The 17464-nt window shown below is 34.2% G+C and overlaps 1 protein-coding gene, 1 long non-coding RNA gene and 8 other non-coding genes across 14 annotated transcripts; all 10 read right to left on the bottom strand.

Moving 5' to 3' along the window:
* Positions 1-3376: 3376 nt before the first annotated feature.
* Positions 3377-6849, bottom strand: LOC136223439 (large ribosomal subunit protein eL38z/eL38y). Its single transcript, XM_066011432.1, has 2 exons — positions 6720-6849; positions 3377-3767 (listed from the first exon to the last, which is right to left on the bottom strand). Exons 1-2 carry the CDS (start codon positions 6720-6722, stop codon positions 3561-3563), a joined length of 210 nt encoding a protein of 69 aa, XP_065867504.1. The 5' UTR covers positions 6723-6849; the 3' UTR covers positions 3377-3560.
* LOC136224970 (small nucleolar RNA SNORD25) lies at positions 4109-4192 on the bottom strand. Its single transcript, XR_010686712.1, has one exon. It is a non-coding gene; the product is annotated as a small nucleolar RNA SNORD25 (small nucleolar RNA).
* Positions 4409-4551, bottom strand: LOC136225316 (small nucleolar RNA snoR136). Its single transcript, XR_010687036.1, has one exon. It is a non-coding gene; the product is annotated as a small nucleolar RNA snoR136 (small nucleolar RNA).
* LOC136225339 (small nucleolar RNA SNORD25) lies at positions 4628-4710 on the bottom strand. The gene has a single exon (XR_010687057.1). It is a non-coding gene; the product is annotated as a small nucleolar RNA SNORD25 (small nucleolar RNA).
* Positions 5451-5534, bottom strand: LOC136224973 (small nucleolar RNA SNORD25). Its single transcript, XR_010686715.1, has one exon. It is a non-coding gene; the product is annotated as a small nucleolar RNA SNORD25 (small nucleolar RNA).
* On the bottom strand, positions 5665-5804 carry LOC136225319 (small nucleolar RNA snoR136). The gene has a single exon (XR_010687039.1). It is a non-coding gene; the product is annotated as a small nucleolar RNA snoR136 (small nucleolar RNA).
* LOC136224976 (small nucleolar RNA SNORD25) lies at positions 5872-5956 on the bottom strand. The gene has a single exon (XR_010686718.1). It is a non-coding gene; the product is annotated as a small nucleolar RNA SNORD25 (small nucleolar RNA).
* A 3266-nt stretch (positions 6850-10115) lies between the features above and the next one.
* On the bottom strand, positions 10116-16906 carry LOC136222977 (uncharacterized). Of its 5 annotated transcripts, none has more exons than XR_010685779.1 (4): positions 16771-16901; positions 12625-12792; positions 11827-11982; positions 10116-10493 (listed from the first exon to the last, which is right to left on the bottom strand). It is a non-coding gene; the product is annotated as an uncharacterized lncRNA (long non-coding RNA). The 5 variants fall into 5 exon arrangements; XR_010685781.1 differs by having other exon boundaries at positions 12625-12777; positions 16771-16894; XR_010685780.1 differs by having other exon boundaries at positions 12625-12772; positions 16771-16894.
* On the bottom strand, positions 14764-14913 carry LOC136225323 (small nucleolar RNA snoR136). The gene has a single exon (XR_010687043.1). It is a non-coding gene; the product is annotated as a small nucleolar RNA snoR136 (small nucleolar RNA).
* LOC136225340 (small nucleolar RNA SNORD25) lies at positions 15516-15601 on the bottom strand. The gene has a single exon (XR_010687058.1). It is a non-coding gene; the product is annotated as a small nucleolar RNA SNORD25 (small nucleolar RNA).
* Positions 16907-17464: the final 558 nt, after the last annotated feature.

Raw genomic sequence — 17464 nt, 5'->3', positions numbered from 1 at the left:
AAGTTCCTTACAGAATTAAAAGCTTCTTGTGGCTTGGGATTAAAAATAGATTACTTACTAATTCAGATAGAAAGAGGCGTCATTTGGTGGAGTCTGGTGATTGCAGTAGATGCAGAGGGCATGAGGAAACCATTTGTCATGCTCTTAGAGATTGTCCTAAAAGTGAAGCTGTTTGGAGGAAAATTCTCCCTAACCGTATGGTTGCGACTTTCTTTTCTCACTCCAATCTTGACTGGTTTGCTGATGGGAAGGTGCTAACGAATCTGGATCATGGTGAGATCTTCTTTGCTCTTGTCTGTCACCACATTTGGAATTGGAGAAACAAGGAGATTTTTGGTGCTGAAACAGTTACTGTCCCCAATTTGGTTGATTTTTTCGCCAAAAAGTTATATCATATTATTGATAGTTTTAAAAAGGATTCTCTTGCTAGATATACCCAGAGAAAGGCTTTTCACCTCCTTTGCTGGAAAAGACCTAGGGAAGGTGTGGTGAAACTTAATACTGATGGCTCTTGCCTTACTAATGGTAGAATTGCTGCAGGAGGAGTCTTGAGAGATGATGGAGGTGCTTGGCTGTCGGGGTTTACTCAAAATCTTGGGTTAGGTTCGTCCTTTTCGGCTGAGCTGTGGGGCATTTATTCTAGCCTTAATCTTGCTAAGAGTCTGGGTGTGGAAAAGCTGATTGTTGAATCTGACAAACAGGAGGCTATCAATATGATCTCCAATAATAAAGTTATTTGCTTAAGTAGCCAAAATTTAATTAAAGGTATCAAGAGGCTTTGCCCTTCCTTTGTTTCCATTAGTTTCTGCCATGTCTTTAGAGAGCAGAACCGGGTGGCGGATCGTCTTGCGGCTGCTGGCCATGAAGAGATGTGGGGAGTCACAACATTTTCTTCTCCTCCTGCGTTTCTTTCTTCGCTCCTTTTGGAGGATGTAGTGGGGGTTAGCTTCCCGAGGCTAATCCCGGGTTAAGTTTTTGTTGTGTTTGTTTTTATTTTTCTTTTCCTACCAAAAAAAATAGACACCGATTTTAATTAGATGGATTAACATGTCAACCTTAATTAATATATATTGCATATGTGTGTTATAAGAGCAAGTGCACCCTAAAGAGATGAGCTATAACTAATAATAAAACTTAAAAAGCAATTAAGGGACAAAGATAAAATGGTTAAAGATGCTTCTTATGAGATGAATATTAGGGCATTTACATGTTAGGCTAAGAGAGGAGAAATGAAAATTAGGCTCAAATGAGATAACTATAGGGGTAAAACATTGTAGGTTTACCAAATTTTAAGTACAATGTTAGTCCTAGTAAGACTTTCATCATCTAATGTTTAAACTCATTATATGCGGTTTTAATTCAGTAGTTAATGCAAACTTATGTCTAGAAAGTAAGTAAAAACACTCAAATGTAAAAAAAAAAAGTAAACTTTTAAATGTTTGCTCTTAAGGATTAAATAAGCTCATAAGACATTGAGTTTTTATTGTGTTCCAAGCTCTCCGAAAAAGTTCAAATTTGGTTGCATATTCCTTTAAATGATAACATATGAACTAAAGAGTTAACAATAAGCTAAACTATCAAAATAGACTAGATGCAATCCTAGGACTTGAGTTTACAAATTACAAAACTTTGGTCTAGACTTAAACAAACTAAACAAGTCAAATACAAGTTCGAGCTAAGTCTTCCAAGAAACAAATAACAAAACAGATTCGAGGGAAGGCACGGTTTTAGACACAAAACACCTGAACTGGGCATACAACTACTCAACAAAAACTGAAAACAAAAGCACGCAAAATAAACAAAAAAAAAAACTAACAATTGTGGGAAAAATAATTGGAGTTTATCCCACTTCTCCGCACTTAAAACACGTAATAAATTCCAACATTGTATATAAAAAGAGTAAAAATGAAGTATGGAAAAGATAAGATGGAGAAAACTTTGTCATTGACCAATGGAGGTGGCAGTCGTGACCAATAAAAATTGCTCTCGAAAACAAAGCTCTGCGAAGTATTCTAAGTTAGAGAAACAACGATCCACATACCGCTGGAAATTAGGCATGTTGAAGTTCATGGATTAGACAATTTATTGAGAATGAAGGGTGATTTCTCTCATCTCCCATGTGGACCATGTAATCTTTTTATCAGCATCGAATCATTACATACTTACTTCTCATCATCACGTCGAGTTCGTCCTTACCTCTCTCTAGACCTCTTACTGCATTCACCTATCCACTGTTCTTCTCTTGATGGCAACCGTAGCCTTGAGCCTTTTGGCAGATTGGTCTGAAGGCTCCTAAACATCCTCCACATCCACAATTTTCCCCTTCAGTCGTTCCTAAGGGTTTTCAGTGGTCTTTTCTATCGACACTCTGGTCATTGAAGCATTAAGCAACCTCACTTGGGAGGTACCCTTGCTAGCCTGAAGCCACCAAATGCATTAGGTTCTCCATATCATGTATTTTCGCTTCTTAAGCAAGGCCCTGGCACTAATAACCCTAGGTGGAGGGTTATGGTAAAAAAACCAATTAACCTCTTAGACTTATAAAGTGTTGAACTCAAAAAGTTAATTATATCATTTTAAGCAAATTTAAGATAGCCTTAAAAGACAAATAGTCTTATCTTTTGAATTAAGTTGATACACAATACTCTACCAGGCTAGGAGACCAATCAATCTCAATCAATCTTTCGAATTAAGTTGATACACTCCTAATAAGTTGGGCTGTGGGAAATAAGGGGGCGTTTGGCTCACACGGGATAAGGGAAAATGAATAAAGAAAGGGAAACTAAAGGAAAGGAATAACCATTAATTCCCCTATGTGTTTGGATAAGTTTAGGAAAGGAAATGGGGTAAAGGGAATCCAATTCCCTAGAGTGTATGGGATAATGGCTAAACCTAAAGTGGGGTAATGACTTAACCTAAAGTGGGTAAAGGGAATGAGTTTTTTTTGTAAACAAACAAGAACAAAGGGAATGAAACCCTCTCATTCCCATTCCCATTCCTAAAGACCCCAAACCAAACGCCCCTAAAAGGTATTCCCAGAACTATTTTTAAAAAAATTGGAGAACACCCACCAAAACCTTTAAACGTTCTCATCCCTCAAAAATTTTTAATTATAAAAATAAATAAATATATAATACTTCCAACATTTTAAACAAATAAAAGTATAGTTACTTTTTAATCCTAAAAAATGCTCTTTAATTACGAAGCATTGCTCTTGCAGTGGAGGAAACAAGGTAACTGATGAAATAAAAATATTTTGCCAATTTTCACTTCCAAACTCACATAGAATTAGATAGATTTAACCATTTCATACTTGCTATAAACGTCTAAATTCAAAATGAAAAGGAATAATAGAAACCAGCCATACACAACTGAGTAAAGAATTCTCTTCAGTGATTCAACATAACAAGCTTCATAATTTCCATTAATAAACTACAGACAACCAAGTATGAAATTCCAAGTGACAACCCAAGTATATAACTCACAGAATCTTAATTGAGACAAAAATGAAATCATTGTTGATCTCTTACAAACTAACCAACCTCACATCATCCATGAACTCACAGATCTTGAACAGTTAAACCTGGAGGGAGAGATTGTTTCAATTTATCTGCCTTCTCAGAGTCGAATACGCAAAGGGTGTATAGGTACTTGGAGCAGCGGACTTTGAATTTGACAACATCTTTGCTCCTCTTGATCTTCACAGAGCGTGCGTCTTTCCTTCTTGCAGTGAGAAGGAAATCCTTGATCTCATGAATTTGCTTCGGCTGTAAAAAAGCCAATGCCATAGCAATAAGCAGCAATTTGAGAAATATAACAATTTTTAGCTACTGCATTACAAATTTGACATTAAAAATTCAAATCAACCCAAACTCACTCAGTTCCTGATATGTTCTTAAAAGTTGCATTAAAATGTGTACATCAAAGTTTGCAAGGGGAAAATATTGTGCAATTGCAGCTCACAAAAGATATGTCCTAAAGTTGAAAACTCATACAAACTCGCTCAGCTTCAGATATGTTCTAAAAGTTGCGCTAAATTGTGTAAAGCAAAGTCTGGAAGTGGAAAATATTGCAAAACTGCAGCTAAAAAAATGTACTACAAAGTTTTTAGAACTCAGTCCCTTAGATGTTCTAAAAAGTTGCGATCATTGCCGCAAATCATTACAGGTCTGTAGGACTCATCACAGTTCTGTCAATATTTTACCTAAATTTGAAAAGAAAACGAAAAATAAATGCAATTTCCCTGATGGAGAAGGGGAAAAAAAGGAGAAAATTTTAAAAACTTAAAGTGATGACCTCTTCTAATCTAACATGTAATTCTTTATCAAAGCATGACCTTAACTCCTGCAAATCGCATTGCAGGATATGTAGAATTCTTAATTAAAAACATTTGTAGCCATGGGCAAGAAAATGTAGTTTCCCGACGTCCAAATGCAACAGAAAATTCAACCTTGGATAGCGAGGGAAACAAAAAAAATTTAGGCTTCCATACAGCTGCATTAACTAATTAAACTTAGTGTAAAGCTGTAATCTAAAAATATAGACTGCAATGAAAGCCACAACAGTTTGCAAAAACGACATCAAAACGTAATGATAAAACAAAAAAAAAAATTTGTGACTATGTAGAAGAAACTCAGTCCCTTAGATGTTCTTAGACTTGCAATCATTTCTGCAAATCATTACAGGTCTGTAGGACTCATCACAGTTCCATCTAACAAATCATGCTAAGAGATTGTACTATTTCAAAAAAAAAACAAAAATAAGAAATATAGTTGCTTCAATGATGCCCCCAACTCAACAATGAGATGAGGAAGATATAAGAAGAAGAACACAACCACTATTGCTTCAAGGGAAGCAGTCAAGAGGGAATCGAAGTCCACACTAACTAGATAGTGAAGCACTTTCCATACTAAAAAATAACTAAAGGTCAATATGATCAATATATGGTGTAAAACATGGTGTAAAACATTTTGCAGCCTCTAGTACAGGTAAATTGAACTAGATTTTGAGAATTCAAAGTTTCTAACCCTGTAAATCGATAGACAAAGCTAAGCACGACAGAATTACACTAAGATTCATACTAAGTTTCAACAATGCAATAAGATCAAGTGCCTTATTTCCGGTATTCAAAATCAAATGGCATAAACTAAACACTACACTGAGGCATAACGAATATTCCCTTTCAGATCTCACTCTCTCCTTCAAAACGGAATAAATCGAAGCAATGCCAGAGCAATAAGCAGCATGTTGAGAAATATATCAATTTTTAGGTACTGCTTTACAAGTTGAACATAAAAAAAAATTAAATCAAACCAAAAGCTGATTATACATAACGATAGAATTGGACTGATATGCAGTATTTATAGTTGACTCAAATTGTTCAAAACCAAAGTAAGAACAGCAAAATTGCACAATTGAAGCTCATAAAAGACATGTACTCAAAAAGTATTTAGAACTCAGTCCCTTAGATGTTCTTGAAAATTGCGATCATCACCACAAATCATTACAGGTCTGTAGAACTCATCACTGTTCTGTCAATATTTTAAAATAGCCTAAAAAGGAATCACCTCATCCAACATGTAATTCTTTATAAAAGCATAACCTTAACTCCTGCACTTTTAATGATATGTAGAAATTCTATTTTTTTTGTAGCCATGAGCAAGAGAATGTAGTTTCCCGACGTCCAAATGCAACAGAAAATTCAACCTTGGATAGCGAGGGAAACAAATGTTTTTGGCTTCCATACAGCAGCATTAACTAAACAAACTTAGTGTAAAGCTGTAATCTCAGAATAAAGATTGCAATGTAAGCCTTTACAGTTTGCCAAAAGACATCAAATCATAAAGAAAACAAAAATTGAGACTATGTATAAGAAACTTAGTCCCTTAGATGTTCTCTTAGACTTGCTATCATTCACGCAAATCATTACAGGTCTGTAGGACTCATCACTGTTCCATCTAAAACGTGATGAGATTTACTTTTTTGAAAAAAAAAAGAAAGTAAAAGAAATATAGTTGCTCCAATGATACCCCAACTCAACAATGAGATGAGGAGGATATACTAAGAACAACACAAACACTATTGCTTCAAGGGAAGCAGCCAAGAGGGAATTAGAATCCACAATGACTAGATAGTGAAGCATTTGACAGCCTATATATATAACTAAAGGTCCATATAATCAATATACAGTGTAAAACATTTTAACAGAACCAATTCAGTTATTATATTTTAATGAAATCTCCCAAGAGTAACTCTAAAAATAAAGAGAAGACACATTTCAAAGCATACATATTAGATTTCGAGGGTCAGAAGGCCAATTGAAGGTTTCTAACCCTAAACAACTGGCCTAATCCATAGACAGACACTGTGTAGTATAAAAGAATTAAACTAAGATCATTATGTATTAATAGGTAGTTCTCAACAATGCTACAAAATCCAGTGATTCATTTGCCATTTTCAAAATCAAGTAGCATAAAGCAAACACATGATAAACATTCATGTCAGATCTCACATTGTCCTTCAAAACGTAATAAATCAGTAAATACTTGTAGACTTTTGGTTGGATCTGATATGAAATCCATCTTGGTCTCAAACTCCGTATTCAAGGAATGAGGACAAAAAAAGTACCAGAGAAACTAAAAGCATAGTATTGCAGAATCATATAAACGAAACGATATTACTAATCTAAAAGTCAAGAATAAAAAATACCGCTAGATTACCATTTTGAATGAAGCTCTGCGACGGCTCTGGTTTCTGCACAAGTGACCAGCCCCCAAAACCCTAGCTTAGGTTTCTCATATATATAAGCCAGTTTTTCTGAATTTTGAATCTTTTTTTTCATTAACGGAGTTTAAGAGATAATAAGGCTTAATACATCATTTGCCCCTGAACTTTAACAAAAAGTTTGATTGGCCTCTGAACTTTCAAAATGCCTCGATAGCCCCTTCAACTTGCATAAAATATTCATTAGCCTATGAACTTGCATAAAATGTAATCAATTGATCACTCGGTTGCAAAAAAGTAAGTTAAATGCGAAATATGCATCGAACGTGTCTTAAAAAAAGTAAAATGACCAAGTTCGTGGCATGTGGTTCTGAAATTAGAGAAGATAAGTTTTATAATTGAATAGGTAATAACTTCATTTTTAATATATTCTGTGAATTATATAATAATATTCTATGACACATGCAATACATCTTCTGCATTTCACTTACTTTTTTTTTGCAATCGATTGATCAATTGATTACATTTTATGCAAGTTCAGATAGAGAACTGAACATTTTATGCAAGTTGAAGAGGCTATCGAAATACTTTAAAAGTTTAAGGGACCAATCAAACTTTTTGGATAAATTCAGAAGGCAAATGATATATTAAACCTTAAAATAAAAATATGAGTATTCTTCTAAAAACAAAATAAAAATGAGTTTTTTTTTTTGAGAAATTAATATGAGTATTTTTCAAAGTCATTAACATCCATATTTGTTTTATTCTTTTCTGATATTGGTCTTGTTTGGTTGAGAGCTTTTTTGAAGCAAAATTAAAGGTTTGAGCCACGTTAAAGATTTTTACTAGTCAAACCTTTAATATTAGTGTTTGGTAGAAAAAGGGTTAAAAGAGACTATTGAGTCCAAAAAGCTAATTTTGAAAAAAAACTTATTTTATGAGTTTTTTCAATTAGTTTATTGATCCATCTCTTCTGAAGCTATGCATTATGCGGTTTGAAACCGTAAAACCGAACAAAACTGACACTGCTCGATTTTTCAGTTCAGTTTTATCATTACACGGTTCGGATTCGATGTGTTATTTTGGTGAATATTGGTTTTCGGTGCGGTTCGGTTTCTAATAAAAACCGAAATAACTGAACCGCACCGATTAGTTGCTACTATTGTTAGATATGTAATTATCTTATTTAGGAATTATTATTTGATTGATTTTCAATTATTATATTACCATAATTACAGACATAATTATAGTAATGTGATAATAAATAAAATTATCACATTACCATAATTATAGGTATAATTATAATAATGTGATAATACCATAATCATAGGCATAATTATAGGGATTGTTTTTTATAAATTTTTTGGTATTTATACACCGATTGATCAATAGAAATCCTCAAGGGTTCTACTTTTATTATGTAATTATCTTATTTAACAATATTATCATTATTGTTAAGTTCAGTAGTATTTATTTCAGTTCAGTAAAAAAAAAAAGAGGATCTTAGTATAATTTGAGTATCTGCTTTGAATTAAAATTTGACTAAATAATAATATAATTTTATTACTAATATTATTTTTTCATGCTTATATTAATATAATAAAAAATATAAAATTAATTAAATATATAAAAATTAATTAGTAATAGAAAGGTAAATTTGTTATTTTATATACAATTTATGAATGAATGAACTAAGTAACTAATTTTATCAAAATGTAAGGACTTTAAAACGTGTTTATGAAAATACAGAAATTGACTAGTCTAATATGCACAAATTTAGAAACTAATAAATTATATATATATATTAGAAGCTTTAGTATTTTTTTTTAAAAGAAACTTTAGTATTTTTTTAATTTAAATATTATAATATAATATTAAATAATTATATATTAGTTTTTTTTTTTTTTTTAAATTTGCGCAATGCGCTTACATTAAAGAAGAAAGAAAAATCCCCACCAGATCCGGATGTGATTCGAACCCATGACCTCCCAAGGCATAGGTAAGCTCTCAACCACTAGGCTAAGAGCTTCACCACAATTATATATTAGTTTTAAAATGAATAATTATAGATTTTTTTTCTTTAAGAAACGTGGCTGACAATTAATCGGCAAAATACCGATTGAAATAATAAATTGACCGATATTAGAGTCAACCGATTCTATTGAACTGATCAATGAGTTTTTATTAACTAATCAACCGCTTCTAGTTAACTAATCATATGCATGATGAATAAATAAGAAGAAAAATTTAAAATTTTTATGGTTTGACTGATTTGTAAACATAAACGTCATGGTTTAAAGATCGATAAATGGGTACATTAAGGTTCATTCTGTTAGTAAATATAGGAAAAAATGTACCATTATTAAAAGGGATAATGTGCAAAAAAAATACCTCTAAAGTTTACATCTGGGAGCAATTTTACACCCAACATTTAAAATGATGCAATTTTACTCTTAAAATTAGCAGCCAAAAGTAATTTTACCCCTAACGTTGATAAGTTGAGTCAATTTGAAAAATTATTTATCAAATTGTCTTATCGGTCATAAATCTCATTATCTACACTTCACATGTACGTCATTTCATGACTTATTAATTACAGATCACAAACATATTATTAAACGTGATTTTTTTTTTAAAAATGTATTGTATTTTGTCCGAATTGGACAAAAAAGTTCAAATATTTCACCGAATTTAAAAATATTAATCTTCAATTGAATCACAACAAATATGAAATGTATTTTTTAGAAACTACTTACGTACAATTGGTGCAAAATAATGAACAAAATATCTTCGTTTTATAATAATATCTAAAATTGACCAAACTTACCAACATTAGAGGGTAAAATTGCTCTTGACTGTCAACATTAGAGGTAAAACTGTACCATTTTAGACGTTAAAGGTAAAATAACTCCTACACGTAAACGTTAGGAATATTTTTATACCTTATCCCTTACTAAAATAAAATAACAATTTAACAATTTAAGTCAACTGGTCAAAGGATAAGAAACGAACCAAAAGTTGAATAAATGAAAGAAGAATCAGAAGCTGAAGTCCACCAAAGTGAAATCAACAACATAGACAAGAGCACCTGCAATTTCATTTACATGATAGTTACTTTCACCAAATCACTACAATATCTAAATCTTCCTTTGCACATTCAAAAGATAAAAAGGCTTCATATATTTAGATACATCATTCTTATTTCTTACAGACAAGATATGATGCTGCACAATCCATTGTAAATCATACAAAAGCCCCACCTCCCCAACCCCATCGTGCACACAGGTCCTCCAGGACACATTGCTTTAATGATGCAATTTTAACAATAAATGAACATCTCAGTTCTGGTAGAAGACGATTATAGGTTTAGGTTTAGGAGCGGGATGGAAATGTAACACAAAATATTCTATAATTTATCTGCTGATCTTAATCCAACATCTTAGTAAAAAAGTGCAGATGGAAATGTAACACTCATCATGATTTAGCTTTTTAAGTATATGAATAATACTATGCTATAGTTTTTGCAAATTATACACACTACACTTGTCAATTTGAGCTGAATACTGCTTCATGATCCACATAAACTCAATTTGCAACTAGGTTATTTAGCTCCTTGTCTTCCACTCCCAACTCAAGAAATAAGAGTGAAAAGGGACTTCCATAAACCAGACACTGGTTAATCTCCTATCACCATACAAGTAAATGCCATCGTCTGCTCATCTCGAAACACTTGTTAAAGAAGCTTCACGTTCCTGGCGACAACACTCTCTCTGAAACACAAGTAACCAACAATTGTATCAGTTAAACACCAAAAATCTCTTTGAAACAAAAATCAAACACAAGTAACCAGAATCATATATATATGTATATTTTCCTTCTGCTCATATATGATTTCCCTGTATACCTGCAACATCAACAATTTATGTGTGTCCACCTGTTATTTCTACTAAATTAGACAAGAACTATTAAGGCAATGTTTTGGAAAGTACTGCTTGTGCAAAATCTAATCATCTAAGACCCAGGGGTGATCTATCTCATTCATGTCTTGACACCTCCAAGAACGTATATGGCAAAGAAAACACATCAATGAAAAAGATTATAAACACCATGACCCTGACAGTTAGGGCTGTAATCGAGCCGAGTCGAGCCGAGCTTTGACCTGCTCAAGCTCGGCTCGCTATAAAATTAATGAGCTCGAGCCCGAGCCGAGCTTGCTATAAAATTAACAAGCCGAGTCCGAGCCGAGCTTTGGCTTGCTCAACGAGCTTGAGCCGAGATTCGAACTTGTTTCGAGCCCAAAATCTTCTTTGGACTTGGTTCATTAAGAAAATTATCTAACCATTAATTGTTTGTGAGTAAATCGTTAATTATATTTGTGAAGTTTGCTCGCAAATAACTCTTTAATCGTGTACATAAACAAGCTCACAAGCAAAGTTCGTGAATAAATAAACAAGATGCTTACAAATAGTTCGTCTATTACTCATTTATTATGTTTGTGAACGAACTCATCTAACAGCAAATGAAATAATATTAAGTTTAGATATTTGTGAACTAACACAAAACTATATAGTTTTCTATAAAACTAAAATTTGTTCATAAATGTTCTAATCGAGCCTGCTCGCGAGCTTTCGAGCTGAGCTTTGACCTGCTCAAGCTCGGCTCGTTTACGAACCGAGCCAGTAAATCGTGTTCACGAACGGCTCGTTTACAAATCGAGCCGAGTCGAGCCGAGCTTTTATCAAGCCGATCACTGAGCCGCTCATGAGCGGCTCGACTCATTTACAGCCCTACTGACAGTTAACTTGGAAAGGATTATCTCTATCTACTTGGAAATCAAACTCCACTTGACATGTAACTATTCATATTAATAACCAAAGCAAGAAATGTACTTGCTTCATGGGTCTGCTCAGATAGTGTAATTGGGGAAGTATGCTTATGTGTCTATTCAACATTTTAGTAAGTTAAATCACTTAGACATTAACTATTCAACTAGAATGCCAATGTTTAACTTTATAAAAAAAGTTAACAACTCATAAATAACATAATAAGCAGTAGAGAATAGAATGTGCCTCTACCCCTACAGAAATGAAAATTAGAACATACCCTTCTTTCCCAATATGGGTGAAAGCAAACAAAATCATAGACTGGAGTAATTGTTTGCAACAAGACAAAATTGAGCCCCGTAAAAACCAGCAGAGCTGTCATAGGCCGTGTCCTCTGTGGCATCTTCTTCTTTTTTAACCGTCAAGGGTTCTTGAACTGCAAGCAAGAAGTTCAGAACAAGTAGTAGTTAACAGTGGCAAAGCCAGGACCCAAACCTCGGGGGGCTTGACCGTGTAAGGAAAAAAAAATTAAATCCTACTTAAACATATTTAGAACTTAATTCCATTAACAACATTATCAATTCCATTAACAGAGAACTTAAATTTAACAGAGAACAAATTTTAAGTTTAATAACAGAGCAGTAAAGTTATAAGTTAAACAAATTTTAAGTTTTAGTTAGTTTATATTATCAATTCCATTAAAATCCCTAAACTAAATATCATCAATTCAAGTAAACCCCTAAAATTTAACATATTATCAATTCAATTTAATCAAAACACCTAAATATCATCAATTCAATTAAAACCCCTTAACTATCACATTATCAACTCAATTTGATCAAAACCCCTAAAATTTGACATATTATCACTTTCATGAAAACCCCTAAACTAAATATCATAAATTCAATTGAACCCTGAAAATATAACATTATCAATTCAATCCAAACTCTAAAATCAGAACCCCTAAATATCATCAATTCAATTAGAGGCCCTAACTTTCACATTATCAATTCAATTTAATCAAAATCCCTAAAATAAAAACCCCTAAATAATTAAAATCCCTAAATTAAGTACTTACCTCTCTCTCTCTCTCTCTCTCTCTCTCTCTCTTCCTAAGCAGGTGGCAACGACAGCAGCCTTTCTCACTCTCGTCGGCGAGAGCAGCGTCTCTACTCTTCCTCTCGCAGTCGCAGCCTTCCGTTCACAAGCTTCAATTTGTCTTTTTTCTTTCCTTTCACAGCAATTTCTATTTTTATTAAGTAAGGTCAAACTTGTCATTTCCCAACATAGTTATTAAAGGCGCATGGCGCACTAAGGCGCAAGGGGTCCTGGAGCCTTGGCGCATGGCGCACGGCGATGGCGCGCGCCATAGCGAGACAAGGCGCACTTACAAAAATAAAAATTATAAAACTATAAAACTAACATAAAAATGCAATGAATACTAAATCATGAAAATATCTTAAGCATAAATAAATTTAAAATGCAAAATAAACCCCATATTAGCAAACTTTAAAGTTGAATACTAATTCCTAAGTTCTACTCCTAATCAAAACTCTCCAAATCCATCACTCCTCATCATCACTATCACACTCCTCATCTAAAGCATCATCATCAAACTGATCCTCTTCATCCTCATCAACAAACTCAGTTTCTTCTTCCTCCTCATCTCGAACAACTACATGGGCTTTTCCCTCGACCCTTGGAAGATGATACTTTAGCCTTTTTTCCTACTCTTCTAGTGTTATATGCAATCTCTTCAACTCCAGCAGCCTTACCAACTAAACCCCATGTTAGAGTATCATTTTCAAACACGAGTTCATCTTCAACTCTTCAAATGACTCTGTCTCTTCGTCTTCTAATTAGTTTAAAACATATAATTTCTCTCCTCTTTAATACTTTTTGTTAATAGAACATGTGCTCCATCCTAGATATATGAAAAAACTTCTCATAACTGCCTCTAACTGCCAAGGCGCGCTTTGGTGCGCCTTTGGCAATTGCATTTGGCGCAAAATGGCGCACCAGGCGAGCGCCATGGCAATTGCGCCTTGCCATGGGGCTGCCATGGCGCTAAGGCCTGCGCCTGGTGCGCCATGCGCCATAGGCGCGCCTCAGGCGCGCCTTTAATAACTATGTTTCCCAATTTTTAAAATCAGACTTTGAAAGAAATTTTGAAAGCCCAAAACCTTCGTTTTATTCATCTGTACCCCCCCAAAAATCAGAACAGAAAGATGGGGCTGGGGCTCCCAGCCATGGCGGTTTCAATCATAACCAGGGGCGGAGCATCCTACTGTGGGGTTTTCCGGCCGGCTGGAGGGTCGTCCGACCCTCCGTGACCCTCCCTAGCTCCGCCTCTGGTAGTTAATCTCCAAAATATGATTTGAAACTGACACGACCACAATAACCTGTGGTTCATTATACAATTCACTTATTGTGTCATGACCTATGAAGAATAACCATGTATAAGATTAAAGATATGAAAATGAAACAAACCAAGAGGGGAAAACAAGAAACAAGGTACATAAAGGAATACTAGATTACAATGTGTAAATAAAACTAATTGATTGAATTAGGTCCGCTTTTTCATAACCCTTTGCATTTATTTGTCTTTTTAACTCAACTATAATGCATATAATCCCCCAACTGTGAGCAATAACCACCAAGCTTTTAGAATAAATAAAATAATAAAATACTATAAAAAGACATAATGTAAGAAATTAAGAAACGCCAAAGATAATCATAACTGGAGAATGAAGATGTTAAAGAAACATCTTCCATCTGACTTAACAGAACCTAAGAGACTTCTTGAGTTCTATCAACAATTTTATTCTTTTTTTGTTTGCTTATCAATGACCTTAATTCAACATCTCAACCAGTCCTCTCATTGCATGTATTGGAGCTCAAAATTTCTGATAACAGGTTTTACAGACTCCTTATTTAAGCAGGTGATATGACCCTCTTGAACCATGAACGAGCTCAAGCCGGTGATTTCAAACAAAGAAGCTACTAGACAGGTGTCAAACGGAACCATATCAAGCTCCGAAGCCATTAAAATTACTAATAAACAAAAAAAGCATACAATTTATGTGGATTACAATACATTGAATGTCCATGGAGATGGAGTATTATGCATATAGCAATAAACACAACAAATGCACCAAAAAATTTATACACCATTGAACCTATACCATAACAAAACATTTCATTTATTCAACAAAAGAGATGTAGTTCCCAACATCCAAATGCAACAGAGATAATTCAACCTTGGATAGCGAGGGAAACAGTGTTTTAGGCTTCCATAACAACAACATGAACTAATTAAACTTAGTGTAAAGCAGTAAGTTAAAATTAAAATTTGCAATGAAGCCTTTACAGTTTACATACTGATACAACAACAACAACAACATCAAAGCCTTAGTCCCGAAATGATTCGGGGTCGGCTAACATGAACCATCATATAAAACCGTGAAATCAAGTCGTGTCAGCGACACAAATTCGCTCCCTCCACTCCGTCCTATCCACTACCATATTTTCCTCAATTCCCAGTAAACTCATATCACTCTCGATCACCCTCCTCCAAGTTTGCTTAGGTCTTCCCCTACCCCTCACCACTACATCCCTTTGCCACTCTTCGATCCTCCTAACCGGCGCATCAAGCGCTCTACGTCTCACATGGCCAAACCACCTTAGTCGGTTTTCTCTCATTTTATTCTCAATAGATGTAACCCCTACTTTTGTCCTAATTATTTCATTACTCACCCGATCCTTTCTCGTATGACCACACATCCATCTCAACATAAGCATCTCCGCCACCGACATCTTATGGATGTGACAGTGTTACACTGCCCAACACTCCATACCATATAACAATGCTGGTCTGATTGCCGTGCGGTAGAATTTTCCCTTCAATCTATTAGGCACAGTTTACATACTGATCCCAAAAAAAAAAAATCAGAATTAAGACCATGTACAGGGAACTCAGTCCCTTAGATGTTCTTAAAAGACATGCGATCATTTCTGCAAATCATTACAGGTCTGTAGGACTCATCAAAGCTCCATTTACAGTGCATATGATAAAAAAAAAAATCCAAAAAACAATGGAATGTAGTTGCTCCTGCAATGCTGCCCTCAACTCAACAAAGAGATGAGGGAGTTATATAAAAAGCAACAACTAATATCGCTTCAAGGGAACGAGTCAAGAGGGAACCAATATACATCCACACTGACTAGATAGTTAAGCATTATGCAGCCTGTTATTAAGTAAAACCTAAAGGTCAAAATAACAAAAATACACACTCATCAGCATTTGTTAGTCTACTACAGTAAAGGTTTAAATGATGAAACCAGTCCTTTTCTGGTTAAGCAGACGCATTTCAAAGTCTACAATGCTAGAAATGGATAGCCAGTCCATTTCTTCTCAAAATGCCGATTTGAGATTTTTAACTCTACTCACTTTGTTCAATTATAATTTGCTGTGGGTTGGGTCATATTCAATTGAGAATACCAAGAATTACAAGAAGCTCAACCTTTAATAAGACAATTGAGCTTCAGGCCATGGGGCCAAAATGCTAGAAATTCCTAGGGTTCAAATACAAAATTTGGTTCACGTTACCCTATATAGCGTTCTGAAAGGAGAAGCAATGGTTTGACAGAGTGCACAACTCTGTACTTCTACTGAAATTAGAGCTAGATTGTAAAACTTGAATATCTCTTATTCTAACTAAGAGGTTTATATGCTTAGAGCATCTCCAAGGCAAATTTTTTATTTTGCCTTCCCTATCCCTAATTCTTTATATTTCTATCCCCAATTCCTATTTTTTCTCCAACCCATTTATATATTTTCTTCCCTATAAATTATATTCCATAATTTATTCTACTTTTTATCTCTAATTTATTATTTTATTATTTTATTTATTCCCCAAATTAACAGGGAAACATAGATTCTTCCCCAATTGTAGGGAAGAATTGATTTCTTCCCTACAATTAGGGAAGACAATGGGGAGGGTTGGACTGCCAACTCTCCCCAATTCCTCATTTCCAACCCTCCATATGGGGAGGGTTGGAGATGCCCTAAAGCAATACAATAGACTAGCCAAATCCATCGATAGACAAAGCTAAGCAGACAAATTACACAATAACTATCAAAAGCAAAGCACTCTATAACAAATCTCACATATAAATGAAGAAATGTTAGGAAATATAGAACAAGTAAAATCAAGATTAGTACAATTTTGAAGAATTAGGTGTTGCGATAGCTTTGGGTTCAGCGGAAGGTACTCAGTCCCTCAAACTTTAGCTCGGCAGTTGGTTTTCCACCGAAGTTACTCAACAAAATCCCTCAAATCAGAACAATCTCATGTGCTTTTTAATTGATTGAATTTTGATATTTCGTTTTAGGGTTAATATACATATTTATCCCTGTATTTTTCCGTTTTAGCACATATATCCCTGTATCAGAAAAACACATAAATATATCCTTATATTTTTCAAATACCACCAAAAATACCCTAAACTAACAGATTAAATTTATTTGACTAACGGTCAACACGGTCAGCCTCCTTATTAAAAGGACCTTCCATAGATTAGTTGACACCTGTTTTTCATTTAACCCAGCTCATCAGTTTAAAAAGCTCATTAACTGATTTTTTTTCTTATAATAGAACCTTGTATTGAATATTAGAAATATCTTTGAGAATACAAGATGAAATAGAAGCATGGACATGGTTCAACAAAATATGAGGAGAAGATAAATTAGCATCCCATTTTGCAAGGTTGTGTGCTGCTGAATTTTGAGTTCTTCCTTCATGGCTGAAAACGGCTTCTTCAAAGGATGATGCAGCTTGGAGAATAATCTGGACAATTGTGTCAAAGTAACTCACATCTTTGGCCCCATTGATAGCTTGGAGAATAATCTGGACAAT

Source organism: Euphorbia lathyris, chromosome 3 (genome assembly GCF_963576675.1).
Source record: "Euphorbia lathyris chromosome 3, ddEupLath1.1, whole genome shotgun sequence".
NCBI lineage: Eukaryota > Viridiplantae > Streptophyta > Magnoliopsida > Malpighiales > Euphorbiaceae > Euphorbia > Euphorbia lathyris.
The sequence above is the reverse complement of the archived record's forward strand: the minus strand, read 5'-3'. Positions and strand labels throughout refer to the sequence as shown.